Source organism: Suncus etruscus, chromosome 15 (assembly GCF_024139225.1).
Source record: "Suncus etruscus isolate mSunEtr1 chromosome 15, mSunEtr1.pri.cur, whole genome shotgun sequence".
Lineage (NCBI taxonomy): Eukaryota > Metazoa > Chordata > Mammalia > Eulipotyphla > Soricidae > Suncus > Suncus etruscus.
Window position 1 is genome coordinate 35,665,645 of NC_064862.1, and position 20,200 is coordinate 35,685,844.

The 20,200-nt window shown below is 40.1% G+C and overlaps 4 gene segments (V, D, J or C); all 4 read left to right on the top strand.

Annotated features, from left to right (window-relative positions):
- Positions 1-1,903: 1,903 nt before the first annotated feature.
- Positions 1,904-2,516, top strand: LOC126029794 (immunoglobulin lambda variable 2-23-like). The segment is given in 2 exon segments: positions 1,904-1,955; positions 2,095-2,516. Coding segments are annotated over 2 exon segments (468 nt in total).
- A 4,849-nt stretch (positions 2,517-7,365) lies between these two features.
- Positions 7,366-7,834, top strand: LOC126030787 (immunoglobulin lambda variable 1-40-like). The segment is given in 2 exon segments: positions 7,366-7,411; positions 7,551-7,834. Coding segments are annotated over 2 exon segments (330 nt in total).
- A 3,310-nt stretch (positions 7,835-11,144) lies between these two features.
- Positions 11,145-13,813, top strand: LOC126029795 (immunoglobulin lambda variable 1-40-like). The segment is given in 3 exon segments: positions 11,145-11,190; positions 11,330-11,635; positions 13,734-13,813. Coding segments are annotated over 3 exon segments (432 nt in total).
- A 3,189-nt stretch (positions 13,814-17,002) lies between these two features.
- On the top strand, positions 17,003-20,200 carry LOC126029796 (immunoglobulin lambda variable 5-45-like). The segment is given in 3 exon segments: positions 17,003-17,048; positions 17,138-17,485; positions 20,193-20,200. Coding segments are annotated over 3 exon segments (402 nt in total).

Genomic DNA, 20,200 nt, shown 5'->3' on the forward strand with positions numbered 1-20,200 from the left:
GAAAAGTTACTATCATTAGTGATGGGAACTCAATAAAGGTTTTTTTGTTACTGGGGACCTTCTACCCTGAAAATTCGCATAGTAACTTGACAGGTTTCAGTGGCTCAGACATCAGCTGATCACTCCTTAACCTTGGGCCCCATATTTGGATCTGGCATGGTTTTCTGCATCTACACCAGGAATCGACCTTATACCAAGAAGGTTCTAGAAATGCCTTGGTACTTACTTGCCCCAGGGTGGGCTCATACCACCCTGACAAGCCCTTGGAAATCAGCAATGTCTTGCTTTCAAGGCAGATTTGCCTACCTTACCACCTAACGGGAAGATGATATTAGGAGACACTTCAAGACATCCTGACTCGAACTTAGAATTTATGCTAACACCAAGATCTCTAATTTCTAAAGCCTGAGTACAACAACTGTGCTTGAGGAGGGAAGCCTTTCCTGGGATCATGAAGATTCTGGGATTTGACAAATTAGTCTGCATGGAGCCTATAGTTGGTCTTATGGCAGGACACTTTGTGGGTAGGGACACCCTGTTTTTAGGCCAAATTTTCTTTCTTTCTTTCTATTTTCCTCTATTTTTGCTGTGCCTGTGCAAAATAAGACACCCTTTTATTTTTTAGATAGAAATAGTCACCTTTTTCTTAGAACCTTAAGATATAAATCACTTTAGTGGTGGTGGTGTGCAGATGTTGTATATGTAAATGTCTCAGTCATACAAAACAGTATTATAAATGTGAGAGCAAAGATACAATAAATAACCTTACAAATCTAATTGTAAAAGCCGCAGGCAGGGTAGGAGATAGGAATTGAGGGGCGCCTATGGAGGAAGTTGACACTAATGGTGGGATAGGGGTTGGAACATTGTACATATCTAAAACAGTTAAGAGATTTTTGAAAAAACACAAATTACTGTGGTATAGGCTTAAGCAGACTAATCAGGGGTCTTCAAACTACGGCCCGCGGGTCACATATTGTATTTATTCCCATTTTGTTTCTTCACTTCTATTATAAGAGCACCATTTTTTTTTAAATAAATGGGACATAGAATCAATTCAAATACATGTCCATTGATAGAATACTAAATAAAAGTAATGAAGGGGGCTGGAGCAGTGGTGTAGGGTGCAAGTAAGGTGTCTGCCTTGCGCATGCTAGCCTAGGACTGACCACTGTTTGATCTTCTGGGGTCCCATATGGTCCCCCAAGCCAGGAGCGTCTTCTGCCTGCTAGAAATAATCTAAGTATAGGATTTAAGGGCAAAAGGAAAGGTGCTTGGGCCTCAGATGACTTTGTTCTGGGCTTATTCTTGGCTTTGTGCTCAAAGATTATTTCTAGCAGGCACAAAAACCTTACCACTATAATGTGTAATGTGTAATCTATGCAAGTAATGATGAGAAGTATACACAAGAAGAGGAGAAAAGTGAAACCTTAGATCCATCTTTATACGTAAACCAGTAAGAATCAGTTAAAGATAAACATAATTTAAAGAATAAACTCCAAAACCTAAAAGAAAGTTGCACCTGGGAGCTGTAAGCAGCTGGGAAGCAGCTGAATCTGTTTGTGGACATCTGACACTGATGATGACTTTGTCATATGATCTCTGTGGTTGATTTGCAAAGAATCAGCAGGGGGCACTATGGACTTGTCCCTGAACTTGCTGAGAGAGCTCAACTCTGAAACTGTCACCTGGGGTTCTGCACTCCCTGGGGATTAGAAAGTATGACTTCAAGAACCCTTGAGCTTGAGTTCCCACCCCAAACTCAGCTTTCAAACAATGTAGGCCCAAAGTCAGCAGGGAAGGGGGTGATTTACATAAAAGATTCTTTTCTGCCCTCCCAGAAGGGGAATTTAAAAGGGACTTGTTCTCTCACTTGTGAGCATACTAGCAGATCCTAAGTGTGTCTGCAATGGCCTGGGCTCCTCTCCTCCTCTTCCTACTTGCTCACTATCCAGGTGACTGGCAGTGGAAAACAGGGGGAATATTTATGTGGGAGCTAGGGGGGGGGCGTGAATTGGATGTCCTCTTTCATTTTTAGAATATGCTGTGGCTAGTAACTCATCTCATCTCTGTGTCCTCATTTCTCCATTCCAGGCTCCTGGGCACAGTCTGGGCTGACACAGGAAGCATCGATGTCAGGGTCTGTGGGGAAGACAGTCACTCTGTCTTGCACTGGAAACAGCAACAATGTTGGTTACAGTGGTGCAGGCTGGTACCAACAGATTCCTGGTGCTGCCCCCAAAACTGTGATGCTTGGAAGTTCTCGACCTTCAGGGATCCCAGCTCGGTTCACTGGTTCCAAGTCTGGCAACAAGGCCTCTCTAACCATCTCAGATATCCAGCCCGAGGACGAGGCTGACTATTACTGTTCTGCATTCGATTATAGTATCAACAATACCACAGTACTTCAAACTCAAGGGGAAGTGAGACAAAAACCCAACCCAGTTCTGTGTGCTGACCCCTATAGCAACCCATGTAAACACAAGATTAAGTACTATGGAGACTTATGTGTTTGAGTGAGTCTGTGAGCACAGATCCAAGAACAGTCAGTGATAATCCCTCCTTCTCAGACTGTGTATATTTAATAGCTATAGAGTGATGCTACATGTCACAAGACACCCAACTGTGTTTAGTGAATTGCATAGCTAACACAAACATCTAATCTCACATATTCCTATATTTCTACAAAGAAATGAAAAACACATTATTGGAGAGTTCAGATCCTTCCTCCCGACTTACTCTAAGGAAATGACTAATCCATGTTCTACCTTATGAATTTTCCTATCCTTGGCAATTCACAAAGAGGGCATCAGAAAGTGTATATCAGAGTGCACCTCCTTTATTTTGTTGACATATTTACTACATAATACTTTGAGATTCACACAGAATATGGCATGAGCCAATCGTTGATTCTGTCATTGAACTCACTTGCTTTATAGCCTGTAACCATTTCAGTACTACAGCCTTCTACCTCCTCTTTATATAGGTCACACTGTTTCTGCCAACTCACATCTTGTTTCAACCCACCGTTCTCTAAATCAGCCAGCTCCACCCATCCCACCACATCTACCCTTCTGCTCATGCCAAATTGTTCTCACTATCTAATGCCTCATTCTAATTTTGTTGTGATTCTTCTTTGTGTTATGATTTGCTAGATTTGTATAGCCTTCATAATTTCCAGGTGACAAGTTTGTCTAACCATTGTAAAAAATTCAAGTTTCATTGTTGAATCACATTTCACTCTATAAACACAACACATGTTGTCTATCTCTTCAGCTGACAGTACTCATTTGGGCCTTTTGATGATCTGTTTACTCTGCCTTTGTGACCATTTCTGACATCCAGCCTGGAGATGAGGCTGATTATTATTGTTAGTGGTACAAAGGCAACTATGAGCACCCAGTGCTTCAGACCATTTGGGGTTTAGACCAAAACACCTCAGGCTCCTGAGGCTCTGTCAACTCAGTTCTGTCAGGAATGATTGCGCACCCCTGTGCAGAGTTGGAATCTCAAGTTTTAATTATCTGGGCACATTTTCTCAATTTTATATTTTAAAGTGGATATTATTTGGTGAGAGAGATCAAGTGTAGAATACAATAATCTTTGTATATTTATAGTCCTGTGTTCTTTAAATTTTTTTAATTTGGGGGTGTGTGTTATACCAGCAGCGCTCAGGGGTTACTCCTGGCTCTATGCTCAGAAATAGCTCCTGGCAGGCAAAAGGAACCACATGGGATGCTGGGATTCGAACCACCGTCGTTCTACATGCAAGGCAAAAGCCCTACCTCCATGCTATCTCTCCGGCTACTATCCCTGTGTTTTTATCCCTGAAAACCATCCAACAAGCAAGCAAACATACACTAATCAAACCAATAGAAACATATACTTCTTTTTTGTTTTCAGTTTTTTTCTGATTCTTAAAAACTTATTTGGGGACACCATGATTTAGACATGGTTAATTATAGGAGAAATAAACACTTCTTTGCTTGATTTTTATTATGTTTGCATCAACACTTGCAACTGTTTTAATTAAAAGAATTTAGGATATTGTTTTACAGCCATGAGCCTGTGTTTTGGGAAAACTTTTGCAACACTGAGGTCCTTTATCTAGGTGACATAATATCAATCTCTGGAGTTATCACACTTCAATTATCCCCAATTCTGCTCTATGTAAATTCCTGGAGAGAAATTTTGTCTCTGATAGAATATACTGAGGTGGGTCTTTGACCAGCGTGGAGCCCGAAGGGAAGATGGCTGAAAGGAGTTTAGATGCAGGGCCAAGAATAACTAGTGCTTGAAAGGTTATGAGTAGACCACACACATGTGGTGAATAGGGCATGAATAAAGTTAATGCTTCCTGAAAAAAAAAAAAGAATATACTGAGGTGCAGAGCATGCTCTTAATTCAAGAAAGCTCTTAGCTTATATCATCTTTGTATAATTAAACCATCCATAAGAAAGGTGTATGATCCCTTGAGTTTCTGTATATATTTTTTCAGTCTAAACAATAACAGAATTTGAATGCCCATTTTGATGAGAATAACCTAAACTTAGAGATTGACAGATATCCGAAATAGCCTGTCACAATTTTTAGTCCTTGATTAGGTATTTTATCACAGTTTTTTATATTTTTCTTTGGTGGGAAAGCATATCCAACCAGGCTCTGTGTTCCTTCTGACTCTGCCTTCAGAAATTACTCCATGAAGTGCTGAAGGGCCATATGGGATGCCTGGGAACTAATGTGTCAGTTTTGTTTAAAGCAAGTGCCCACTGCACTATCTCTGTGGCCCATGTTTTCAGTCTTTGTGCAATGCATTTGAACATATTGGTTCTACTTCCCAAGCTTGAATAGATACAAGATACTGATTAGAGTTACAAGATGCTGAGCCTTAAAACATATGGTGAAAGCTAACAAGAGAGATGGTAAAAATAATTTGAGCTGATTTTTTAATCAGAGGTGATGTCTGGATTAATGGCTACAATGAGCAAGTCCTGCAATGCATAGCTTTTTAAAGCGGGGTTTGAAGCTGGACACAGCAACTCGCAGCTCCAGAGACATACAGAGACATAAACATGGGGCTTAGCTTGTTATGACAGTGTTTGCCAAGGTCAAACGTGCCCCCCCCTTATGGAGCCTCATGCCCCCCCGGGATTGCATAACATTATTTGAGAAACACTGGATTAGGGGTACTATTATTGATTCATTTCTTTTGCACAATACATTGGAAACAGAATCAAAAAAATTCTCAAACTAGGGACTACTGATCAACTACAAATAGATACTAGATACTGATGAGTGTCATAAATGAGCTTAAATATACAACAAAAACAGATGCAAGAGGACAGTCAGTGAGAGACAATAATGTGTATAACTGTTTTGAAAAGGTAAAATGAGGCAGGCTTTCTAAAAAGTGGGTCAATGAGTGTGACATTGAGGGGGGTTGTTTGAATTCAAAATGTGAAACTACAAAAACAATTTCAAACAATAAAAAGAATTGAAGGTATGTCCTTGAATGACATTAGTTTGTTTTAATGCTCACTACTGTGCAGCTGTCTTGGTAAAATATGATCCTGAAAAATGAGATTTCTTTCCTATTTTCTGGCCATTGTCACCTCTCACTATTCTAATATCAGCCCTTCTCTTCTTTTTCCCTCCTTTAGTACATATAGTTAACTAGGTGGTGATTTCTTTCTCCTGATTGGATGATTCTTATTTTTGAGCTTTTGAATCCAACAGCATTATCTTTAATATTCACTAAGTTAAGTTTTTTACTGCATAGTCATCAAAAGCACAATTTTGTGAATTATCAGACATTAGCGACGAGATTGGCAAATGTCCTGTCATATGTGACACTAAGAACCTATATTTATATAAAATTTTCAGAAAACTCTGCTTCTCATGCATAAATCCAGCTTATCACCACTTCCTAATTTTGCCACCTTTCCCACAGAGCCATCTACTGAGTATTCATTTTGGCTATAGTGTATACTAAATGCATTCCACAGGTTATCTGCTGTGTGTGTTTGGGTATTAATGGAAGTAACACTAAAAGCTTGACTCTAGGAGATATGTTAAACGATATATTTAGAATTTATGTTGTGAAATAATAGGAGTTATGAGAAGGACTGAGATATCTTTTTTAAAGAATCACAGGAAGGAAAGTTGTAGACCATGGAAGTCATTCGAAGAACTTACACTTGGCTTCAGAGTGATTCAGTGGGCACACTGTGAAGGAAGGACTTTTGGTAGGTGTCAGGGGTCCTCAAACTTTTTAAACAGGGGGCCAGTTCACTGTCCTTCAGACTGTTGGAGGGCCAGATTATAGAAAAAACAAAAATTATGAACAAATTTCTATGCACACTGCATATATCTTATTTAAAAGTGAAGAAACAAAATGGGAATAAATACAATATGTGGCCACGGGCCGTAGTTTGAGGACCATTGGACTGTAGATGATATAAAGAGAGGAATGATATATTATGTTTCTCAATTATGTTTCTCAAGGAATCTTTACTGAGCTGATTCCATAGAAAAATATTAGCGAGTGCCATTCTATATTGACAAGAACAACTGTGACTAAAAATAAAGAAACATAAATGAGTGGTAGAATTTAGTCAGGCATAATACTTCATAATACAAAGGATCTAAAGACTAACACAAAATCTATATAGCACTTATAATGCAAACTAAACTAAACTACCACAAAGTCATCTGAGGCTCACGAACCTTTTCTTTTGCCCTTAAATCCTATACTTAGAAGCTGTGGCAAATATACCTATATCAACATTTATATATGTGAGGAATAATTAGCCAATAATTATCATTTTACTTTCGGAATAAGTAGATGTAACGTGTAATCTATGCAAGTAATGATGAGAAGTATACACAAGAAGAGGAGAAAAGTGAAACTTTAATTCCATCATTTTACTGTAAACCAATAAGAATCAGTTAAAGTTAAACATAATTTAAAGAATAAACTCTAAAACCTAAAAGAAGTTGCACCTGGGAGCTGAAATCTGTGAACATCTGACACTGATGATGACTTTGTCATATGGTCTCTGTGGTTGATTTGCAAGGAATCAGCAGGGGGCACTATGGACTTGTCCCTGAACTTGCTGAGAGAGCTTAACTCTGAAACTGTCACCTGGGGTTCTGCACTCCCTGGGGATTAGAAAGTATGACTTCAAGAAGCCTTGAGCTTGAGCTCCCACCCCAAACTCAGCTTTCAAACAATGTAGGCCCAAAGTCAGCAGGGAAGGGGGTGATTTACATAAAAGATTCTTTTCTGCCCTCCCAGAAGGGGCATTTAAAAGGGACTTGTTCTCTCACTTGTGAGCATAATAGCAGATCCTAAGTGTGTCTGCAATGGCCTGGGCTCCTCTCCTCCTCTTCCTACTTGCTCACTATCCAGGTGACTGGCAGTGGAAAACAGGGGGAATATTTATGTGGGAGCTAGTGGGGAGGGGTGAATTGGATGTCCTCTTTCATTTTTAGAATATGCTGTGGCTAGTAACTCATCTCATCTCTGTGTCCTCATTTCTCCATTCCAGGCTCCTGGGCACAGTCTGGGCTGACACAGGAAGCATCGATGCCAGGGTTTGTGGGGAAGACAGTCACTCTGTCTTGCACTGGAAACAGCAACAATGTTGGTAGCTTTGGTGCAGGCTGGTACCAACAGATTCCTGGTGCTGCCCCCAAAACTGTGATGCTTGGAAATACTCGACCTTCCGGGATCCCAGCTCGGTTCACTGGTTCCAGGTCTGGCAACAAGGCCTCTCTAACCATCTCAGATATCCAGCCCGAGGACGAGGCTGACTATTACTGTTCTGCATGAGATAATAGTATCAGAAGTACCACAGTACTTCAAACTCAAGGGGAAGTGAGACAAAAACCCAGCCCAGTTCTGTGTGCTGACCCCTATGGCAACCCATGTAAACACAAGATAAGGTACTGTGGAGACTCATGTGTTTGAGTGAGTCTGTGAGCACAGATCCAAGAACAGTTACAGTCAGTGATAATCCCTCCTTCTCAGACTGTGTGTGTTTAATAGCTATAGAGTGATGCTACATGTCACAAGACACCGAGCTGTGTTTAGTGAATTGCATAGCCAACACCAACATCTCATCTCACATATTCCTATCTTTCTACAAAGAAATTAAAAACACATTATTGGAGAGTTCAGATCCTTCCTCCCGACTTACTCTAAGGAAATGACTAATCCATCTTCTAACCTTATGAATTTTCCTATCCTTGGCAATTCACAAAGAGGGCATCAGAAAGTGTATATCAGAGTGCACCTCCTTTATTTTGTTGACATATTTACTACATAATACTTCAGATAAAGGATGTAAAGACTAACACAAAATCTATAAAGCACTCACAATGCAAACTAAACTAACCTACCACAAACAAAAAATAGGAAAGATAAACAGATACATTTATGAAGAAGATAATTAGATGGACAATAAGTACGTGAAAAGTGCTTTTCAATTCAGACTGTATATCTCTAATGAATTTAAGTTCGGTACTCAGCGTAACACCCATGGTAGCGGATTCTATGGGTGAAGCCCCCAAAAGCCAATTAGGGGGCAGCGGGGGGAACGACTTGGAAAAACTGCAGTTTATTTGTTAAGGCTGACTCGTTTCTACGCTTACCCTGATGAGGTATTTTCTGCGTTTTATGAAACGGCTCCGGACACGCCGCGCTCTGTAGTTGTTCTAGTGTGGTCGTGGTCTTCGGGTCCAGCGTTGGGCGCCAAAATGCGGGGTCCTGCAAGCCCCCCGCATGGGCCCGGCCAGCGGGAATCGGTTGGGAGGCTCTCGGACGACCGCACCTTTATTTAGCTGTGCTAGAAGGACAACCACACCTGTAAAAAATCTGAGAGAGGTTAGTAATAATGACCTCAGGTGATAAAACCGGTCTAAGGTACCTTTATTAGGCTCCAACATCTCTTATATAGAGAAGGAGAAGGGGGCAGGCAAAATACGGTGTCAATCATACATTTTGGCGCGAAAGCCATGAGACAAAGGCAGTAAATCGTCTTCCAGAAGGGAGGGAGAAGCAGTGACAATTTTACAATCATTCCTAAGTCAGCAGCTTTCAAGGAATTGCCCTATGACCCTAAAGTAGGGTCTGTAGCCCACTCTCCGGAACTCTCAGCAGTTTATGGTGGGGCAAGCTTTGTTGCATAGCCATTAACTCCGGAATGAAGTTAAAGGGAGTAGCCTATATCTGGGAATGGTACTGGGTTGTTTGCTTTCTCTCCGGGCTTCAAAGTGAATTATATCCTGCAGCTGCAAATACCTTTCCTGTTAGCTCAAGGGCTTACAGCAAAAACTGCACGTAGGCAGCTTTTAGGTGAAAAAGCTGGGTTAAGACAGAAGACAGAAAAATTGATCTCTGACAGGATACTGTCTCCAACAAGCAGACTGGCAATTATTGGCAAAAAATAAAAATAAAAACACTCATTTCTAACAGTAGTGAAAGCTATGATTGGTAGCAAAGGGAACAGAGATGAAATATATGAAGAGAATTATGCACAAGAAGGGAGAAAAGTGAAAACGTAGATGCATCTATTTTTGCTGCCCCTGTGCAAAATAAGCCATCCTTTTTAATTTTTAGACAGAAGCAACCACCTTTTCTAGAACCTTTATTTGTAAATTATTTTAGTGCTTGGTGGTGTGCAGATATTGTATATGTAAATGTCTCAGTCATACAGAACAGTATTATAAATGTGAGAGCAAAACTACAATAAGTAACGTTATAAATCAGATTGTGACAGCAGCAGGCAGGGTCCTACCTAGATAGGAATTGAGGGATGTCTATGGGGGAAGTTGACACTAATGGTGGAATAGGGGTTGGAACATTGAATAGATCTAAAACAGTTAAGGGATTTTTGTTTGTTTGTTTTTGTTTTTGTTTTTGTTTTTGGGTCACACCCGGCAGCGCTCCGGGGTTACTCCTGGCTCTATGCTCAGAAATCGCTCCTGGCTCCTTCAGTTCCTATGCTCAGAAATCACCCTATGCTCAGAAATCACAGGGCAAATGCCTTACCTCCAAGCTATCTCTCTGGCCCAGTTAAGAGATTTTAGACAAAACACAAATTACTGTGGTTATGCTTAAGCAGACTTTAGAGTGACAGGATATTTGCTCTCCTATTATAAGAGCACCAATTTTTCTCAATAGGACATAGAATCAATTCAATAAATAAAAGTAATGAAGGGGGCTGGAGCAGTGGTGCAGGGCGTAAGGCGTCTGCCTTGTATGTGCTAGCCTAGGACAGACCACCGTTTGATCCTCAGGGGTCCTATATGGTCCCCCAAGCCAGGAGCGATTTCTGAGCGCATAGTAACCCCCGAATGTCACCAGGTGTGGCCCAAAAACAAAACAAAAAAAGTAGTGAAGACACAGTATAGTGGTAACGTTTCTTGTGCCTGCTAAAAATAATCCCTGAGCACAAAGCCAAGAATAAGCCCAGAAGAAAGTCATCAGAGGCTCAAGAACCTTTTCTTTTGCCCTTAAGTCCTATACTTAGAAGCTGTGCCAAATATACCTCTATCAACATTTATATATGTGAGGAATAATTAGCCAATAATTATCATTTTACTTTTGGAATAAGTAGATGTAACGTGTAATCTATGCAAGTAATGATGAGAAGTATACACAAGAAGAGGAGAAAAGTGAAACCTTAATTCCATCTTTATACTGTAAACCAATAAGAATCAGTTAAAGTTAAACATAATTTTTAAAAAATAAACTCTAATACCTAAAAGAAGTTGTATTTGGGAGCTGAAATCTGTGGACATCTGACACTGATGATGACTTTGTCATATGGTCTCTGTGGTTGATCTGCAAAGAATCAGCAGGGGGCACTATGAACTTGTTCCTGAATTGCTGAGAAAGCTTAACTTTGAAACTGTCACCTGGGGTTCTGCACTCCCTGGGGATTAGAAAGTATGACTTCAAGAACCCTTGAGCTTGAGCTCCCACCCCAAACTCAGCTTTCAAACAATGTAGGCCCAAAGTTAACAGGGAAGGGGGTGATTTACATAAAAGATTCTTTTCTGCCCTCCCAGAAGGGGCATTTAAAAGGGACTTGTTCTCTCACTTGTGAGCATAATAGCAGATCCTAAGTGTGTCTGCAATGGCCTGGGCTCCTCTCCTCCTCTTTCTACTTGCTCACTATCCAGGTGACTGGCAGTGGAAAACAGGGGGAATATTTATGTGGGAGCTAGTGGGGAGGGGTGAATTGGATGTCCTCTTTCATTTTTAGAATATGCTGTGGCTAGTAACTCATCTCATCTCTGTGTCCTCATTTCTCCATTCCAGGCTCCTGGGCACAGTCTGGGCTGACACAGGAAGCATCGATGCCAGGGTTTGTGGGGAAGACAGTCACTCTGTCTTGCACTGGAAACAGCAACAATGTTGGTAGCTTTGGTGCAGGCTGGTACCAACAGATTCCTGGTGCTGCCCCCAAAACTGTGATGCTTGGAAATACTCGACCTTCTGGGATCCCAGCTCGGTTCACTGGTTCCAGGTCTGGCAACAAGGCCTCTCTAACCATCTCAGATATCCAGCCCGAGGACAAGGCTGACTATTACTGTTCTGCATTGAATTATAGTATCGCAATGCCACAGTACTTCAAACTCAAGGGGAAGGGAGACAAAAACCCAGCCCAGTTCTGTGTGCTGATCCCTACGGCAACCCATGTAAACACAAGATAAGGTCCTGTGGAGACTCATGTGTTTGAGTGAGTCTGTGAGCACAGATCCAAGAACAATCACAGTCAGTGATAATCCCTCCTTCTCAGACTGTGTATGTTTAATAGCTATAGAATGATGCTACATGTCACATGTAACTGTGTTTAGTGAATTGCATAGCCAACACCAACATCTCATCTCACATATTCCTATCTTTCTACAAAGAAATGAAAAACACATTATTGGAGAGTTCAGATCCTTCCTCCCGACTTACTCTAAGGAAATGACTAATCCATGTTTTAACCTTATGAATTTTCCTATCCTTGGCAATTCACAAAGATGGCATCAGAAAGAGTATATCAGAGTGCACCTCCTTTATTTTGTTGACATATTTACTACATAATACTTTGAGAATCACACAGGATATGGCATGAGCCCATCGTTGACTCTGTAATTGAACTCACTTGCTTTATAGCCTGTAACCATTTCAGTACTACAGCCTTCTACCTCCTCTTTATATAGGTCACACTGTTTCTGCCAACTCACATCTTGTTTCAACCCACCATTCTCTAAATCAGCCAGCTCCACCCATCCCACCACATCTACCTTTCTGCTCATGCCAAATTGTTCACACTATCAAATGACTCATTCTAATTTTGTTGTGATTCTTCTTTGTGTTATGATTTGCTAGATTTGTATAGCATTCATAATTTCCAGGTGACAAGTTTGTCTAACCATTGTAAAAAAATTCAAGTTTCATTGCTGAATCATATTTCACTATATAAACACAACACATGTTGTCTATCTCTTCAGCTGACAGTACTCATTTGGGCTTTTTGATGATCTGTTAACTCTTTTTTTTAATACAAAAGCTGCCTTTGTGACCATTTATGACATCCAGCCTGGAGATGAGGCTGACTATTATTGTTAGTGGTATAAAGGCAACTATGAGCACCCAGTGCTCCAGACCATTTGGGGGTTAGACCAAAACACCTCAGGTTCCTGAGGCTCTGTCAACTCAGTTCTGTCAGGAATGATTGCACACCCCTGTGCAGAGTTGGAATCTCAAGTTTTAATTATTTGGGCACATTTTTCTCAAATTTGTATTTTAAAGTGGATACTATTTGGTGAGAGAGAGATCAAGTGTAGAATACAATAATATTTGTACATTTATAGTCCTGTGTTCTTTAAATTTTTTTAATTTGGGGGGGAGTTACAGCAGCAGCGCTCAGGGGTTACTCCTGGCTCTATGCTCAGAAATCACTCCTGGCTGGCAAAAGGAACCACATGGGATGCTCGGATTCGAACCACCATCCTTCTACATGCAAGACAAAAGCCCTACCTCCATGCTTTCTCTCTGGCCACTATCCTTGTGTTTTTATCCCTTAAAACCATCCAACAAGCAAGCAAACACACACTAATCAAACCAATAAAAACATATACTTCTTTTTTGTTTTTAGTTTTTTTCTGACTCTTAAAAACTTATTTGGGGACACCATGATTTAGACATGGTTAAATATAGGAGAAATAAACACTTCTCTTCCTTGATTTTTATTACGTTTGCATCAACACTTGCAACTGTTTTAATTAAAAGAATTTAGGATATTGTTTTACAGCCATGAGCCTGTGTTTTGGGAAAACTTTTGCAACATCAAGGTCCTTTATGTAGGTGACATAATATCAATCTCTGGAGTTATCATACTTCAATTATCCCCAATTCTGCTCCATGTAAATTCCTGGAGAGAAATTTTTTCTCTGATAGAATATACTGAGGTGCAGAGCATGCTCTTAATTCACAGAAAGCTCTTAGCTTATATCATCTTTGTCTAATTAAACCATCCATAAGAAAGGTGTATGATCCCTTGAGTTTCTGTATATATTTTTTCAGTCTAAACAATAACAGAATTTCAATGCCCATTTTGATGAGAATAACCTAAACTTAGAGATTGACTTCTCATTCACAGATGTCTGAAATAGCCTGTCACAATTTTTAGTCCTTGATTAGGTATTTTAACACTGTGTTTTTATATTTTTCTTTGGTGGGCAAGCATATCTCACCATGCTCTGTGTTCCTTCTAACTCTGCCTACAGAAATTACACCATGAAGTGCTGAAGGGCCATATGGGATGCCTGGGAACTAATGTGTCAGTTTTGTTTAAAGCAAGTGCCCACTGCACTATCTCTGTGACCCATGTTTTTAGTCTTTGTGCAATGCATTTGACCATATTGGTTCTACTTCCCAAGCTTGATTAGATACAAGATACTGATTAGAGTTACAAGATGCTGAGCCTTAAAACGTACGGTGAAAGCTAACAAACTCCTCTTCATTTGTGTACCCTGAATTAGTACCCTGAACTGTGCTGCGATGAGGCTGCAGATGATGATGATGGCTTCAGGCCTGGTTTTGGTGACTGTATTGCCATTTAGAGCTTCCTTTATGCACAAAGGACAAATGAGAGATGGTAATTTTGGGTAAATTTCCTGAGAAGGTAAATTGAGGCAGAAATGATAGAGAAGGAGCTCATATAAAGGAGCTGCAATTGTAGTTAGAATTTTGAAAATTCTTTAGGAGAGACTAAAGAATTATTTTGAATAATAAAATGAATTGAAGATGTCTCCATAGATAAGGATGATTGAAGCCTACTCACTGTTATGAAGAAAGATCTGTGTGCAACTGACCTGACCACAAATAATCCTATGTTTTCCTTGTGCCAGTGAACATGTGGACTATGAGTTGTGACTGATCTGTGGCCTGGTAATGGCAAGAATGTGAAGCTTCAAGACATGTGGCTTTGTCACAGAGGGTCACTGTGAGTGTCCCAACTGCCTGGGCAAATGTTCACAGCTGGAGGGAGCTTGAGGAAATAATTAGTACCCTGAACTATGGTGTGATGAGGCTGCAGATGATGATGGCTTCAGGCCTGGTTTTGGTGACTGTACTGCCATTTAGAGCTTCCTTTATGCAAAAAGGACAAATACTAGAGCTCAGGGCCGCTGCAATTCTAAGAGTTGAGCTGCTATTTAATGTAGAAATTTATGTGACAAGGGATTGAATGAAGATAATAAGAGGAGTTTGGCCTCAGTGTCCCTATAGGAGTCTGAGTCTACAACACTTGAACACCTGCATTGTGATGAAGGACCCTTTTGGTTTTTTTTTTTTTTTTCTTTTTCCCCTCTATTCTCATTAGAAGTGAGGCAGTTCTGCTCTATAAAAGTTCTGTAAAGAAGTCTTATTCTGATTCTGCTTTTCTTCTCATAGTTTTGCTTCCTTCCCTACTTCTCAATCTAGGACTAGCTTCCTCACCACATTGTGACGAAGTCCCAGGGACTAAAGAACACATTTGCCTGCATCAGATACAGTTTCTCTGTTGCAACCAGATCATTGGCTTTAATGATCTCTGGATCATATCCTTGAGCTGCTGTTCCAGAAGAGTTACCCAACCCTATAGGATCTCTCAGACTTCCTGATTCCAGATCATGTAGCATGGTCTTAGAACAAAACTCTGGGATTCACCTAGGGACACGTTGATTTTAAATGCATAGCATGGGATAGCAGCTTCAATATTTTTTAATATAATTTTTATTTTGATCATAGTGGCTTACATATTGTTGATAATAATATTTTAGGTACATATTTATATAAAATCAGGGGGGATTCCCATCACCAAATTGTCCTACCTACACCTCTGTTTTTGTCCTACCTCCCATATCCTCTTCCCTCATCCCCAGGGCTGCTAGAATATGTGGTCCCCTCTGTATCTAGCCTACTACTTAGTAGTCTTGCACCTGTTTGGTCTTGGTACCTCCCTTATTTCCCCCTCTAACTGGGAGGCAGGACTAGCTAGTTCAAGTTGCGTGGTTTTGTTTGAAGAAGAGAAAAATAATAAACTAATACGCCGAAAATGGGTGAATCCTTTTAGAGGCTCTCATCATCGATTTGAGAGATGAAGGAGAAAAAGAAGATGGATGAAACACTTCACCAGTACAAAAAGAAGTGTCAAATATCCAGTGAGGACTCCAACAATAACAATAAGCACCACAAAAAAAAAACAAAAAAAAACAAACAAAAAACAAAAACAGAAACAAAAAAATATGCCATGGTCTTGAAATGAGAAACATGGCATAGCACATAAAGAAAGAAAAGAAAGGAAGAGAAAAAAATAAGTATAACTGGGGACAACAACTTTAATAATCACACCCAAACAGAGAAATTGACCAAAAATAGATAGGTAAATAAAAATAATAAATGAAGATAAAAATAATATATAAAATAACCAAGGTTTTGTGCTTTTTTTTTTTGTTTTGTTTTGTTTTTGTTTTTTTCCCTCCTGCCCTGGCACAGTAAATATTGGGGTCATTCGAAAAGGAATTCACTTGGCCTAAGAGATATGGGGTTTCTCTGTCCTTGGAATATATTGTCATGGGATTAACTATAGACTCTGTTTAGGGTCATTTACTCTCCCGGTGGTGCAGTTTCAATATTTTAATTGCTTTATTGGTCACTATCTAAATAAGCTAGAAATCTTATATATTTTTCCAGAACATAGGAACCCAAGGGAAGTTGAGAAGGGAAGTGCTGATTCATCATGATAACTGGTTGGGCATTTCCAAAGGCCCTTACTCAAAGATTTTCTTTTCTTTAAGACTACCATCAAAACATGGTGAATCTAAATAAGAATAATTGGCATTATTCACAAAGTGTGTGAGTTGAATAGTTAGGGATAGCAAAGAAAATATTAAAAATTTGGAAGCACATAGAAACATTACTTTTAGAAATGCCATATTCACATAGTAGGCTTTCAATAAATAATTATAGCTGTCTATATAATATCTTGGGTACTAAGTTAATTATAATAAAGTAGTCAGTGAATATTAAGAAGCATTTTAAATATCTGAAGCATTTTAAATAAATCTTATTAATAATGCTTATAGTCATTTTTACAGTCATTTTTAGGCACTAGAAAGTAGGTTGGTCTCTATGCCTGATCATGTTCGATAATAGTCAGAATTTTCCTTTCAGTCTCAGTAAACCAGTCTCCTCATTTATGAATCTGGATCTAATCCCATTCTATGTCTGCAGGCCCAGAAGTTGTATCTTCTCTATATTGCACTAGGAAACACTATCCTGTGTCCTGCAGAACAGAAAATGACAGTTCACAGAGCAATAGTTCCCTTATATGAGAGGATATTGAGGTGAAGACATATTTGCATGAGCTTCTGGTAATCTGAGCCTGTGGGTAGGGATAAGAGAGGCCTGAACAGTCCAGACAAACTGTGTGTGTGTCAGGAGGTTGTGGGTACTATGGCCTGGATTCATCTCCTCCTCTTTCTTCTCTCCCACTGGGCAGGTAAGGACATATCTCAGAGCTCAGAGACAGATATCCAATTGTGTCTCTGGTTGTTTCCTGCCCTTCAACTTGAGTGTTTGTATTTCCAGGTACTCTGTCACAGACTGTGCTGACTCAGCCCCCCTCCCTCTCTGCATCGCTTGCAACCACTGCCAGGCTCACCTGTACTCTGTTCAGTGGCTTCAGTATTGGGGACTACCACATATTTTGGTACCAGCAGAAGCCAGGGAGCCCTCCCCAGTATCTTCTGAGGTTTAAATCCGACTCAGACAAACACCAAGCATCCGGGGTCTCCAGCCGCTTCTCTGGATCCAAAGATGCCTCAGCCAATGCAGGGCTTCTGCTCATCTCTGAGCTGCAGCCTGAGGATGAGGTGGACTATTACTGTCATACTTCACACAGTGGGGCTTATCACAGTGGCACTCACAGAAGAGGAAGTGGGACAATAACATGGGCACCACTGTGCTTGTTTCTTTTTTGTTGTTGTTGTTTCTTGAAGAAGGTGAGGAAACACATTAAAATTTTCCCTTCAGAAATTCTTCCCTGGTTATTTATTATTTAAGATATATAAAGGCAGGTGTCAATTGATTACGTAATTTTACCACATATTCCAGCATTTTTCTATAAAACTAAGAAGAAAGGGATAAAATATGCTGGGGGCCTGGGGCTGAGTGATCCTGGATGCATTGGCATAGAAATTAAGGACAGAACTAAATATCCAAGCCAAAGTCAATGACAGTAGAATTAATGAAGCTAAACTTTAACAATCTACAAGATATGTTCAAAGTCATTATTGGAAATAAGCATGGTGACATAGCCTGAATTCTTTTTTATTAGTAAGAAAGCATTACAATTATAGATTAAATAAAGTGAAAAAAGTATCACTTATAATTAACAAATACAACATTTTGTTCACTATTGCAACACAGCAATGCCTCTATTAAGTACATTTAACATACAACTAAAAAAAGCAGTGACAAAAGCATTGGAACAATTAAGAATATATGGGGTCGGGGCTGGAGAGATAGCATGGAGGTAGGGAGCTTGTCTTGCATGCAGAAGGACAGTGGTTTAAATCCCGGCATCCCATATGTCCACCCAAACTTGCTAGGAGCGATTTCTGAGCATAGAGCCAGGAGTAACACCTGAGCCCTGCTGGGTGTGACCCAAAACAAACAAACGAAAAGAATATATGGTGGTTACGGATGAATTATTCATTAAGTTGTATATTATTATTAAAAGTAGTCTTGGATTAGTTATCAATATATTTTGCATTCATTAATATCAAGAAAATTCAGAGACAGGCATGCTTAATAAGGGAATAAAAGAAAAGATAAATTCTTGTATTAAGACCAATTTAAAATTGCTGATAAATAGTATAGAACAATAATACAAAGGAATAAAACATGGTAACAAATGTAAATTAATCTTATTGATCTTGTATTAATGTAAAAAAGAGTTCCAACCCTTACTGAATGTATGTTATTATACAGAATCCTAAATATTGAATGCAGCATTTCCCATGAATTACTACTGGCTCCTGGGTGGCACAATTACTTCTCAATTTTACTAAACTTGTATTTTAGTTTAGATAATTGAAACAGATTACTTAGTTTCTGGACCAAAAATGGAAAGGTAGATTTTGGCTTCATGTCCAACTGATGCTTAAGTCAGTATCGTAACTTGTATGTTGTTGGTTTTCACAAATATGGCAGATATGATAGTCTATGTAATTAAGCTTACATTTAGGAGTTATACATGACCCATTTCTTTAAGCATTCATAAGCTTCCTGGTGCATCTTAGATAATACAAGGTCTTTGTTTCTGATAGTGTGGAACTTTCTGTGTTTTTTTTTGGTTTGTTTTGTTTTTTGGGTCACAGCCAGCAGCACTCAGGGGTTACTCCTGGCTGTCTGCTCAGAAATCACTCCTGGCAGGTTCAGGGGACCATATGGGATGCCGGGATTCGAAGCACCATCCTGTTTTTTTTTGTTTTTGTTTTTGTTTTTTGGTGGGGGGGCTTCTTCTGCATGCAAAGCAAAGACCCTACCTCCATGCTATTTCTCCACCCCATAGTATGGCAATTTCTACTTCACTCCAGCCTCCCTAGGAGTTAAGTGCAGACACTACTCCAAACTTTCAGTGTAATCCTTTCACCCTATGATAGTTCACATAAGAACTCACATGGTCTTGGTACAGTTTACAGTTAGGAAGAGTAAAATGTAAAGTAAGATTAAGCTGCTGTGCAGAGACTCATAGAGAATCTGAGAATCGAAGGAAGTGGAGAACACTTGTAGTGGACGCCTCATACCCCAATCCTCAGGAGATTGGGCAACACAGGTCAGGAGCAAATTCCAACATAGAAAACAATCCGTGTAATTTAGAGAGATAAAACAGGTTCAGGAAATTCCACCACAAAGCCACAAAGTGTCTGTGAGCAAGCTCAAGTGTACAGACAGGCAGAGAGGCTAGCTATGGAACCAAATATGTAAGTCTCTCTGACCCAAGGACTTTATTAGAAGAGTAGGATCACCCTAATGGGTGAAGAACAGATAGGGGTAGCATCCAATGCGGAAGTACTTCCCATATTTCACCGTCTCGTGGGACAAGTACATGCAAAGAATGATCCAGAATGAAGTTAGAACCAGGCACTCAACACACACCAGCACTGACCCAGGGGTGACAGACCTTCGGTGTCCACCAGAGAGCGGGGCTGTATGGACTGGGCTCTTGGTCTTGGTCCCCAGATGCTCAGCTCTGAGACCTCCACAGATCCTGCAGATAGCACCCTACACTTTTGGGGAGAAATCTGTTCCCTGATATTATCTCTCTTTTCTCATCTAAGTCAGATTTAAAGGAGGGGCTTGCATGGCTTCCTGAAAGGGGAAGGTTTGCATGAAAACCTCCCATCCCGTGGATTAGGAGTGCTGTATAAAGGACTTGTGGATACAGTGTGGCAGTCAAGCCCTCAACACAAAGTGTTGGGGTTTCTTCCAAATGGTTTGGACTCTGCTCCTCCTTACTTTACTGGCCAACTGCACAGGTAATGCCTGTGGGGAATTTGGTAGGGCAGGGACAGGGATAGCTCTAAACCTCCCAGCAAGTGGGGTCACTGTCTCATTGATCTCCGTTGTTCCCTCTCAGAGTTTTGA